The following is a 13301-nucleotide window of genomic DNA, read 5'->3' as shown; positions in this document are numbered from 1 at the left end:
ACTGACTTCTTTTTACAACGAATTTGTTTTAACAAATTACATACCGCTGCACTTTGATGAAGGATTAAAATTATTACTTTACATGGGTAATGTTTAATAGTTTATATTCGATATCAGTGAATATAATATAAGTGGGTACCGTCTAGAACATTTGTATCTGAAACTCAGTAACTCGACATAAGGTAGTACAAATTATCGAAGAACTTATTACAAATATGAAATAATTTATAATGAAAAGTACATTTTAAGTATAAGCAGTGACTCTATAAAAAATAATTAGGATTTATATACAATTAATAATTGTCTTGTGAATAAAGTAATTCACAGGACAATCCTCAAACGGAAGATCAACCAAGACTGGTCACCTGGTCTCAAACAGAACTGTTTTGCGGTTTTGGCAATTGAAGTGAATTCTGACAGTACTAGTTAACTAATGGAAGTGGATATTGAAGTTTGATCGAAATTCGATATTGACTAGTTTTGCTGAGTGTACTCGTTTGGTAAAAATTGACGTGCGACTGTTTTATGAGGGTTTGATGTGATATACGGTTGGATTAATACAAACGAAATGATATTTGAAAAATATTTCACATTCCGTTTTAAATATAAATGGTTTTTTTTTATTATTCGGTAAGTGGAATAAGTGATATAGTGTTTGATGTGGCTTTAAAATTATTTGGAAGTTAATATTTCATTTATTCTTTTTTAAGTGTCTTTCGCTGATGACATAATTGTTGAATTCATTTTGTCGATGAATCAACTCTCGATGTGATTCGGTAATGGTCGTAGGAGTACATTAAAGCTACTCCAAAGAAACGGCTATAAAGCGTAACCCACACTTATTGAGTATTAAACCCCTTAGAAATCGTAAAGCGTTACCTAAAACCATTACCATTCAACTGATTTCCGAGTCACATTCAGAGCCCATAAAACGTGTACGGGAGCGACAGCCGAGCCACTAAATTGTAGCTTTTGCGTGCTCCGCCGACGGAATTGGGCAATTTTTACTTCTGCTTAAATAAAACACGCCCGTTGCGTCGGCCAATTTCACTAAAACCAGGCGTGACGGTACCGCCTGTAACCGGTTATATCCGGTTGAAACCAGAACGTGAGCGTACCTAAATTATGTAGAAAACATTAAATTCATATGTATACTCGAGACTATAAACGTTTTGTGTTTGCGACAGGCTAGGTTCAGAAAAACTGAGCGCGTTAGATATTAAAGTAAAAAATGATTTGAGTATACGCTCACAAATTCTGTAAATATTTTATCAACATAAAATATATAGCAAATTACTCGCTACAAGAAAGCTTCGCTACATAGTAATCAAACATTTGACAAATAATAATTTTCTGACAAAAAAAATTATATTATTTAAAAATTATATTTTATTTGGTGTCTTTAAACACAACATTATCGCCACTTTCTATAACTATTATATAATATATAATGAAATATGTATAATGTATACTTATGTAGATACATAAACAAACTTAATCATACGAGGAAGCATGGGCACATCCACAGTGGTGCAAGATGATGCATTTGATGGCAAGATAGGCAAAGGTAGGTGGGTAATAACAGAATTTTTAGATTTATAATTTAAATTTTAGACTAGCTAAAACGTCCGCCAGATGTAATCGAAATAGTTTAGAAAGTAAAGATAAATAAAAAAGCATTATCAATTTTCTACTATGTACTTATTGAATTTTTACATTTATTTTCTCCTGTCCCCTATTTACAAAATACTGGATACGCCCACGTAAGACACAATAAAGAAACAAAATTTACAAACGCTCCCGAAATAACTTCATAGTTATCTAATAGCAATGCAAACGAATTAGTAATATCAAAGTAAATTACTATATATTATAAAGTAAATTGTGGGTATACATATACTAAACTACGCTAAATAAGCCTCACCTGCACTCTCGCCTCAGTGAGATTGATCTTGAGCGCGAGATCTTCCCGCGTGAACACATCTGGATAGTGAGTCTGTGCGAACGCAGTCTCCAGCTCTTCCAACTATATTATAATAAATACATATAAAGCTTGTAAACTACTTATAATAACAAAATATCTCTGAGTATACCTGTTATTGTAATAAGTTTACCAATAAAAGTTTGTTTCTTTTAATGAATATCTGTATTGACAATTAATTTATTTAATGATATCCATGACTATTGCATTAACAATGGATAGCTAACCTTACCACCTTAGCACAGAGTTTTTTAATTGAATTAAAGTGACTAGCTCGTTGGCGCAATTTGTAATGGCCCTACTTTCTGCTCCGTGGGTTGCGGGTTCGATTCTTGCCTGAGTCTGGATGTAATATTTATATTATATATGTATAATTTCTATGTATATCAATATACATTTAGCTATAACAGTCGGCTGTAACCTGAACACAAGCATTAAATTGCTTACCATAGGAACAGACGACCGTGTAAAAATAATTAAATTAATCCGATATGATATAAATTTTAGAAAACGACAAAAGAAAATTAAGGTCGCAAAAAATACATCGTACGATATCAACTATTAGGTATATTATAAAAAAAGTTTAGAAGCTAAAAAATTATTAACATCTATTAAATCTATTAAAGTATTATTTTGCGTATTTTAATTAATTGTAATTCATATGAATTTCTTGGTTATGAATACTTATATGTGTCTGTTTACCTGCTGTAGGGTGAAGGTGGTGCGGTTGCGGCGCTGCTTCCGACGCACAAACGTGTCATCGTGTATCGCCGGGTGGTAGGAGTAGCTCGTGTCTGTCGACAAATACTTGTAAATAAATAAACCCTTCACACTTATCAACCCCTAGTAAGATATGAAGGATACACGTCTTATGTACATATAAGCATTATTTGAAAAACAACAAGTTGAATTTATATTTTAATAAAGAAGATATAAACAATTTTTTTTAACCGACATCTAAAACAGGTCAACAGCCTGCCCAGCGTGGTGACTATGGAGAACACACATGAGTTCACGCCATTTTTGGCGCGAACCTGTGAAAGCCTATGTCCAGTAGTGAACTGCAATAGGCTGAAGTGATAATGATGATCTAAAACAGGAGGAGATTCTCATTTCGATTACCGACCGATTTTGATGATTTTAATCGAAAGCTGTTGCTTGTCTTCTGATGACTTCATTTTGAGAAATGTTTGTTAACGCGTATTTACTTCACTATTTTTACGACACAACGACTACCTACGTTGTATTACTTGTTGGTGTTATTGAAGTCGATTTTTCTTTCCTTTGCAAGGAAATACAATTATTAATGATGACTGAAATGAATGATGACGTTTTTGAGGCTTATAGATAGATATTACTATCATATTATTTCTTAGTTATTGTTACAATAAAATACATTATACTTTTTAAATAAGACAGCTGCGTTACCTAATCTATACTAATATTATAAGTTTTTTTTTTGAATGCAATAATTTCAGGTGCGAGTTAAAAATATTGTTTGTGTTGGATAATCCGTTTAACGAGGAAGGCTATATAGAGGCTATATAAATATTTTATTACTTTTTAATCAAATTAACTGATTAGTTGTTCCATAACACTGCTTTGTTTTTTATTATGACAACACTAATAGCATGATATTTTATTTTTAACTAGCTGCCCGGATAGACTTCTTTCTATCAAAATTTAATTGTAAAAATTATTAGTTTTTTTACTTTTTTTTTAGTGTAAAAACTTTTCGTTGGCCTTAAGAAACATATAAAAAAATAGATTAGCCCAATCTGTTGAGCCATTTTCGATTATGCGCTTAGCAACATTCATTTTTATTTATGTAGATTTCTATATCTTAAAACAGTATAAGTAGTAATATTCTTATAATGATAAATAAAAATACAAGTATATAAAAGTCGAAAGCTATTATTGCATCCCAAAATTACAATATCAATGGAGAATCATAAAATAACATAAAGTCCGGAAGACCAGTCCATTAGATCAAAGTGCTAAATCGTGGATCGTTCCAGACATAATGTTTGAACGATACCAGCCGTGGAATTGATGAGGTGGAGACACCGTGGTAGGGTGCATATAGATCAGTTTTTTTACTCTCCGTTTAACCACTTCAGTGATTTCAAAGATAATGTTTTTCTGTATTTTCGGCTTACTTTTATAAGGAAATAGAAACAGATAGAAATATAAATAAATATTTTTTAAATTCAATTTGACAAAGTTAATGAAATTGAGTTTATCTTTATCATAATTAAAATATGATATATAAAATTTGTTATTTTATAATTGAAAGTAAATTGAGCGGAGATTTTTTTTATACAACTAAGTCGGCAAAGAAGCATGCAGCTCACCGGATGGTAAGCGATTATCGTAGCTTATAGACGCCTGCAACACCAGAAGCATCGCAAGCGCGTTGCCAACCCTATCTCCAATCCTCCTGCAGCACACCTGATGGTAAGCGATTACCGTAGCTTATAGACGCCTACAACACCAGAAGCATTGCAAGCGCGTTGCCGACCCTATTCCCAATCCCTCCAGAAGCTCTGGTCACCTTACTCACCAACAGTAACACAACACTGCTTGAAAGCAGTAGTATTTAGCTGTGATTCTGTAAGGTCGAGATACTACCCCAGTCAAGCTGCTCCATATTTTTGTGCCCTACCTCAGTGTTTTTGTAAAAGTGTGAAAAGACTAAAACTAAGTTTTTTTCTCTTTAGTGAATATTTAAACTTTGATGATTTATATAAAATTTACTCATTTGTATATTATATTACAAATAAAATAAAAATAAAAATTCAAATAATTTTAACGCCTTACGACACACTATCTTAAAGAACACTTTCAGTTCCAAATCAAAAGTCTTTAACAAATATTTTTGTTTGTAGTTCAAGTGATTGAAAAAGAACGCCAACTAAGAATCATAGTCACCCCAGTGATAGAATCAATGACAAACGCTAGGGCGGCCCCCTCCATAGCTTTCCTATTATTCTTGCTGGTAATGTCATTCCGTTACGAGGAGAAATTACCCTCAATGCGTTGGATTACAGCTGTCTTCGGCGGTAATGACTTTATCACTTCTATTACTGTTCGCACGATTTATTACTGATTGTGAATTCGTTCGAATAAATATAATAAATTCGATTTTTTGTGGAGATGTGTGCATGTTTTAACGCTTAAAACTAGATACATAATCTTTATAATGAAACTATAACATTTGAGCAAGTAAATACTGATATTATAGTATGAGGCTAAGCACCTGCTTAACTAAATGCTGATAAAGATATTTGACATATTAGACCTGTTGACGTAATATGGATATACACAACTTTGTTTTTTCACTTTGTTAAAAAAAGCACAAATAAAATGTAATGTCGTTGGTTTTTTTACTTTAGTTGTTTTCGGGAAAACAATCTTACAGTAGTATATTTCATTACAAGTGTGGAAAGGCTGTCATTGCAAAGAGTTCCGACAACTACATACGTATATACGTCCCTGCAATACGCCACTTTTTGAGCAACTGTATTAAAAATATTTTTCCCTATGACATTGTTTTCCGAAAATGATACGATACGATACGGTAGAAAATCACTTTTTTTTAATGAAGTTTGCAGTCGAATTACTAAGTTACACTAAAAACATTTTTTTTCAGGTTTTTTGTTTGATTTCACGATAAAAAAACTGTTGTATTGCAACCCTAATGTGTCCTATGGCAAAGTGACTCAACAATTAAATCAACGATCAATCGTGAACTTTATTATACTAAAATGAAAAATTTATAAAATTCTACAATATTTATTCAATCTTTTTCTGGATTGATAGGTTATTCTTGTTGTATAGCCAAAATAACGCGGATCAATAGTATCACGTAGAAAACTAAAAATGTAATATCACTCCTCAGATTAATAAACAACATCACTCGATTATTTTGAAGTGTAATATCAACGTTATTTTCTGAAGTTAATCTTTATGTCAGATACATTTTTGGACACAACCTGCAGTGTAGTTTAAAACTACTAGGGGTACTTATATAGCTTAAAGTGATACCTCTTTAACTATTTATTAATTAATAACTAGAACTAAATGGTCTTTAGGTTTTACGTTTAACATTTATCTAAAATAATTTAGACGTTTTTGTTCTTCGTCGTAGTAATTAGACGTGTGTTCACTTATTACTTTTTCGAAAAAAAATATATGATTATGTCTCAATTATTTTTCTTCATCAACCCGAACAGCTAATTCCTCATTTCTAACTTAAGCAATATTTATATTAAAATGTAGTTCTACTTGTGTGATCTTCTTAATATCATTAGAATTTTCAGTAATAGATCCTTCATGATATCTATATACCTAGGCAAAATAAGCATGTAATTGCGTTGAAATATATTGTCGGATCTTTTCAAATAACCAGTTATACATAAAAATTTCTTTTTAAATATATATCAGTCAAATTTGTTCAATTAAAATAATTGGCTTATAAAAGATTTAATTTCAATTACCTTAGCTCATAAATAATAATATTCTAAGTCGCTTTCAATTTAATACTTATCCAAAGCACAGATTATGACTTCGTAAATATTATATTAATTGAATATTAATAAATAAGCGTTCATCAGCGAGTAGAAAAATCCCTCGGCGGCGGAAATTAAAAAGTGTTCGGCTTCCGGCGGAACTCGGCCGCTTTAAGTGCAGCGGGAAAGTTTGACCGTCCGTACTAGGGGAATGCAGCCTCGAGTACCGCGGGTTCCGTATATTGTATACTAGTTAATGTATGATTTATTATATATTTAAATATACATTTTAAAATCTTGTAGATTTATTTTAAATATAGAATTCTAAAAAAAAAATAAGGAATATGGAAGAAATTGTAGGTATATATTTTTTTTATATTTAATTTATGTAAGTGTGTTGTGAATGATATGTTGTTGTATACGTTATATTTTTTAGCAAAACGAATATAGATCAATTAAAAATAAAATAAAAAGGCGTAGTTATAAAGCGAAGGTGTCCAGCTATCGAGGCCGTGATTGCACTAATGAGACCGCCGACCGGCGAGAGCTTCAAATTGCTCCTACATATTTAATACTTTCGCTTAAGCCGCTTTTTATACCCGCTTTTAAAAACTTCCTCCGCTGCCAATTTGTTAATAGATTTTAAAAATTAATAAATTTACCGAATTCACGAGCAAACGTTCCCCGTAATATAGCTAATGAAATAACTCGTTTAAGTTCCTTTGATCGGTGCGTTAGTAAAAACGTAACGTGCCGGGGCTAATCCGAAGTGACATGATGCTTATTAGGTTAGCTTGTAACAGAGTTAAAGCGAGCGGCGGCGCGACTCAAAAACTATTTTATGAATAATAGATGGCGCCGGCGGCGACCAATCCCCGGGGAGCTGCCACGCCCCTTCCACCCCACGCACCCCGGCGCCCGGCCCGGCCTGCCTTCTATTCATTAGCACATTACCACCCCTCCGAGTTTGGACACGTGAACCGGTTACGATGGAAGAATCTGATTTTTACCTCTTTAATTCGACTCGTTACGGTTTTTAAGAGTCCTTCCGTATTGTTACTCTGTGTTGGATTTAGTATTTTTCAATACAATTTAATTTTTTTATATTTTATTAATGCAATTAATTAATAAATTAAATATTTGACTTTATACTGTAATAATAATAATATTATTATTTTTTATTTTTCTAAACATCTTTTCGTAAATAGAATTACGAAATGTTGTAATTATTTAGCACTTTTATGAACTTAAATCCGTATTTACATAAATTTATTAAATTTTACTTAACAACAAATATACATAAATATATTTCTCAAATGTCTAGTATCAGTTATAACTATAATTAAATTTGAAATAAAAGTAATCAAAACGGAATCTAAGAAGTGAAACGTATTAGCGAGTTGGCGCAAGGGATGATGAACCGTAACGCAGTTAGTCGGGAGCTGTGGCTTCACAAACTGAGTTAGGAAGTTTGCCGACCTACAAGTGAACTAATCGACGCTCTTGTACTATGCAATTACGATATGCAGTTACGGGTGTTCTATGTGTGTCTGAATTTAGCGTGTTTGTCTTGTAAATTTTATTTTAAGATCCACGAGGGGAGGTTCATTAAAAGGTAACTAATAGTTAGCTAATTAATAAAAATAATTAATAAAGCTAGATAATAGCTGTATCTTTTAAACCATTAAAAATAACTCCATTCTTTATGGATGCTGTAAATGCGAATAATAAACATTTAAAAGGTACTTGTCTCCATAAATAAAATTAATAAATAAAAAAAATGTTTGTTTATATACAGAAATAAATATTTTACGATTTTACAAAACTATCGTGGGCTTACTTGGTAGAGCACCATTTATTTTTAAAACTCTACGAGGCGTAGAAGAGAAACTCTAGCCATCATTAAGGAGGAATAACTATTGCCTATGTTAAAATTGTGTATAATCTTAATATATATAAATCTCGTGTCACAATGTTTGTCCTCAATGGACTCCTAAACTACTTAACCGATTTTAGTCAAATTTGCACACCGTGTGCAGTTTGATCCAACTTAAAAGATAGGCTATATTTTATTTTGATATATTATGTTATTATTATATTTCAGAAAAAAATAAGGTGATACGAAGTTCGCCAGGTCAGCTAGTATACTTATAAATACCGTTCTGGTATAATGGTGTGTGTGCAGGTGCCTAAACACCGACGGTCGCGACTTCGATACCCGCTCCGATTGGATAGGATGTGTTTATACAAATATTTCCGACCTGGTTGTTAGTCCTTGTGGGTCTCCCTACCGTGCCTCGGAGAGCACGTTAAGCCGTCGGTTCCAGTTGTTATCATGTACACCTGATAGTTATCGTTACTCATAGTAGGGAATATATCCGCCAACCCGCATCGGAGCAGCGTGGTGGTGGCAGCATATTACATGTTGAAGCATATGAAATCGATACTCACAAGGATGTGAAGCAGTGAAGGGGTACTCCAGGGTAGGCAGGCGGTGCTGGTGCGGCGGCAGGCTCGGCGGGCAGTGGTAGCAGAACAATCCGCGACCGCCAGCCCCGCCGCTCGCCAGCTGAACAACACAATAAAAAACCCTTATACCATTGACGTCGAATTTTATGAAAATGCATAAATTTTACTTTTTTACGTTTCAACTTCTGAAATAAGGCAATGAAACGTAACATGTAACATGTTACGTTGTATTACACAATAAGTGTACAAAATAAGATATTGGGTACGTTTAGGTCGAAATTCCTAAGCACGTAGCGCACTATTCCAGAGCAAAACTAATTTTACATTGGTTTTAATTTACTATACCCGTATATATTTAATTTTCTATTTATCTACCTTCATTGATTTAGGGTGATTTTCCTAGTAGGTATATTAGGTAAATAATAAAAATATTAAGCTTAGGGTAATATTTAATTATTAGTAGTGTTGTCTTTATAAGTAACAATGATCACGGCTCAATTGCTTGGTTTAATAAACAGTATCTTGTCAGATTTAGAATGTAATTCTACGCAGACTCTAACAAAAACCGAAAGAACATTAGTTAGAAGTCCTTTTTCAGCGAATCAGACCATGCCATCAAGTACAAATACATACATCATTTAAGCATAAAATAAATTTTAATATGTGTTATTGTAAGGAAAGAATCAAAACTATTGATCCAAGACAATCTTCATTATCATGGTACCACGTTTGAGATATCTACTTTCCAACAAAAAAAGAATTATCAAAATTGGTTCATAAACGACGAAGATATAGTAGTTAGTTTAGAATTGAGTAACCTTCTCCTTTTTTGAAGTCGGTTAAAAATAGGACATATTTTCCAATCATTAATATTATAGAATATAAAATTCTAACCACGTATCAATACCAATTCAATGCTCTTACCAATTCTAACTGCCAACATTTACATAAAAGTGCAAACAGACCGACACTGCACTAATAACAAGGCGCTGCAATCAAAGGTGCTTGGTATCGTGGTATGTATGGATTGTCTATCACACCGTAATAGTGCCATTGTACTCTAAACCTCAATACGACTACAAATTAACTACACAACGAAACGAATAACAGGTCTGTATGTAGTTAATACATAGTTTGATTGAATATTAAGTTGCCTGAATAATATAGATGGCGATCGTGCTAAACGAACGCTATGTTTTAATTATAAGTTTTGTTTTCAAGCAACGTGGTTAGATTAGACAAATCGGCTCAAGACTTTAGTAATCTTTAATATATTCTTACTTTCTTTCTTTAAGTTTCCAATGGTCCTTTTTGGGGTTAAGGAAGTTTTTTTCTCATAAGAACAATACAAGTCGACTTAAAGTGAGATACAAAATATATACTATTAACCAATTACAATTTTTCTACGATGAAGTTGGGTAAGTGTGTTGATAGTTGTATTGTGACAAATCTCATAAGTATGTGTACGTTAATTGAATTCGTCAAGAGTTTTTAAAGTAGGTACCAATGTGGTACTATTAAATTCATTATATAATTTTACATAATTTTAACCAAGCACAGCACAAGGCACAAGGCACAGCAGGAAATTTCCTGCAATCTAGACTGGAGAAGTACCTCTACCTTACAGAAGATCACAGCTGAATAATACTGCTTTCAAGCATTATTGTGTTCCTGTGGTGAGTAAGGTGACCAGAGCTCCTGGGGGGGTTGGGTCGGCAACTCGCATGCCATGCTTCTGGTGTTGCAGGCGTCTGTAAGCTACGGTAATCGCATACCATCAAGTGATCCATACGCTTGTTTGCTGACCTTGTTTTATAAAAATAAAAATAAAAACACAATGTACAACTATCACCAATTCAGAATGTAGATCCTGCTTAATTAAACCGGCACAAATTCAAAAATTACTCTTTTAAAAGTCTTAATTGCATCACTTAAACATTAATCTTAAATTCAGTTATAAGTTCTGCATGAAAGCCAATGTTACCAAACACGTCTAAATCATTGATAAAATCTCGTATCGAATAATGTAACTCAAGTATAATATATTTTATTATTTAATTAAACAAAGCTTCTGTCACCATCTCTACATCTCTGAGTACTTGGGGGCATTTCTCTCGAGACATACGGGTTTTCTCACAAATTCTCCCGCAGCAATAAGTAATAAATTAATATTTTTGTGTTACTCTTTTTTTACTTTTCGAAATTGTTTTAATACGCACTAAATGCATTTGCCGCCTTAACTGTCGTGACAAGGTTATTTGGAAAAAATGAAAAACTTATTTGTTTCATAGTACCGTGCAATAAGAGCTTAATAGCTTTTATTTTATTATACTATTTTATTATTGACAGAAGTGTGATTAGGTATGTTTTAGGATCCATTAAAAAAACTATCTCCAAATAAACATTACGTATGCTGTAGGCACGGGCCGTACCAAAATAAAAATATATAGATACATATTATATAGATGGATGTGATGCTAGTCTGCTCGGCTCGCTGCGATGCACCAAAGCAATTTGCTGATCGAAATTAATTGATTTATGTGCATCGTGTCCTTTATTCGAAATAGTGATGGACTGGAGCCACTAGCAACGCAGTAGAAATTTATATTTACTAAGTAAATATATACTGTATTGCAGGATACAATTGTTAGTAATTTAATTTATGTATTAAATATCAAAGCATAAAATAAAATACAGTAAAGTATGTTTTGAAACTTTATTGTTTTTCAGTAGAATAAGTTAATACTGTTTTTTAATGTTTACGCAAATTTCATTCGTTATAATGAAACAACTTTTTGGGATTTTATCGCAGATTATTGGGTTTTTTACATGCTCGACGTTTCGAATACTTACAGCAACCATAGTCACGGGAGGACTCTCCTCCTCCTCCCATCCTCCTATATGCTTAATGGATAAAAATAAAGTAACTATCTTCTTTAGTATATCAAAAATCATGAAATGTTTAGTTGGAAAATTCCTGGCCAGGTTTAAACAGCGTTCATTTTAATATAAAATGTATTTATTAAACATGTAGGCGTAAGTTACAAGTACCAATATATACTAAAATACCTGTTTATATGTGGCAAATAATAGATAGCTCGGCTTGCATGTTCCACAGGCTTCATACTGGTCGGTAGCTATTAAATTTATTCTAAAAACTCGTAGGCTCATTTTTAAATAAAAATAAATTTTTCAATTTTAAATTAAATATAACCGGGCCAGCCATATTTCAGGCAAAAATAAAATAATTTTTATCCATTAAGCAAAGCAGATGGGTGAAGTTCGTCTTTATTTCGGATCTCGTACTATTACTCGTATTATACATGACTTTCTTCCTTTATACTTGATTTGAATGTCATAATTATGTTAGGTTACTAATCGAAAACAAAATTAATCGTTTATTACAATTTCTCGTCATCATCATCATCACTTCAGCCTATCGCAGTCCACTGCTGGACATAGGCCTCCACAAGTTCGCGCCAAAAATGGCGTGAAGTCATGTGTGTTCCCCATAGTTACCACGCTGGGCAGGCGAGTTGGTGACCGCAGAGCTGGCGCACCGAATATGCTGCTACCCATCTTCAGCCTGTTTATTTCAAATCCAACAGTTGGATTGATATCCCACCATTTATTTTATATTACATTATATATATATAAATATATATATATAACAATAAGATTTGTCTATTTACCCCTAATAGATAGCATTCATAAGTATCTATTCAATTACAAATTAAACTATATTTCAATAACCTTGCATTAATGCGTCAAACTATCAACTATTTTGTCTGTCTTAGTATTTGTCTGATATTTTTTCTGACATAACTTGCGTCATATAACTTTGTTTGCGAAAGGAATATGACAATGAAATTCAATTGTTCGTGTTACTAGTGACCCACGTGCGAATTCGCGGCGAGCCGTTTATATAAATGACATTAATGGAGCAATGAATCGACTAAGCGATGCGCGGGCGCATTCGACGCCGCTGGTGACGTCAACGCGCTCGGATTTTAGTGTGACAATCAATTATACAAAAAAATGTATGTCACATATAGATTTACTACAGTACATCTACTCTTCTTACTTCTTTTATAATTTAAAATATTGTTAACGAAATATCTTTCTCTACCTCAGTCTCTTAATTACATAAAAACTAGAAGTAAGTGGAGAATAGCGAGTATCGATTCTTGTAGCGGACTTTTCACAGTTTCAACAATACGCAAGGACTCTAGTTATAGAGCTAGTTATAGATTAACAAACAACAATCGACCTTTTGAGACTACACACAATTTACTTTTGAGTTTTGCTCATAGTTATTGGTTGTATAGGATATAGAAATA

The 13301-nt window shown here is 32.8% G+C and overlaps 1 protein-coding gene across 1 annotated transcript; it reads right to left on the bottom strand.

Moving 5' to 3' along the window:
• Positions 1–1293: 1293 nt before the first annotated feature.
• Positions 1294–9342, bottom strand: LOC123660617 (dorsal root ganglia homeobox protein-like). The gene is made up of 5 exons (XM_045595674.1): positions 9337–9342; positions 8944–9061; positions 2684–2775; positions 1925–2026; positions 1294–1353 (listed from the first exon to the last, which is right to left on the bottom strand). The coding sequence occupies exons 1-5, from the start codon at positions 9340–9342 to the stop codon at positions 1294–1296; spliced, it is 378 nt and encodes a 125-aa protein (XP_045451630.1).
• Between the last annotated feature and the right edge of the window lie 3959 nt (positions 9343–13301).

This window comes from Melitaea cinxia, chromosome 15 (assembly GCF_905220565.1).
Source record: "Melitaea cinxia chromosome 15, ilMelCinx1.1, whole genome shotgun sequence".
Lineage (NCBI taxonomy): Eukaryota > Metazoa > Arthropoda > Insecta > Lepidoptera > Nymphalidae > Melitaea > Melitaea cinxia.
Note: the sequence above shows the minus strand (reverse complement) of the source record. Positions and strands in the feature narration are given on the sequence as shown.

Excerpts from the sequence above, each read along its gene's own strand:
- LOC123660617 (XM_045595674.1), bottom strand. Across the intron at positions 2,776-8,943 it reads CTTCACTGCTTCACATCCTT|ACACGAGCTACTCCTACCAC; the intron begins GTGAGTATCGAT and ends ATTTGTCGACAG. Across the intron at positions 1,354-1,924 it reads TCACTGAGGCGAGAGTGCAG|AAAATTATTATTTGTCAAAT; the intron begins GTGAGGCTTATT and ends TTTTTTTGTCAG.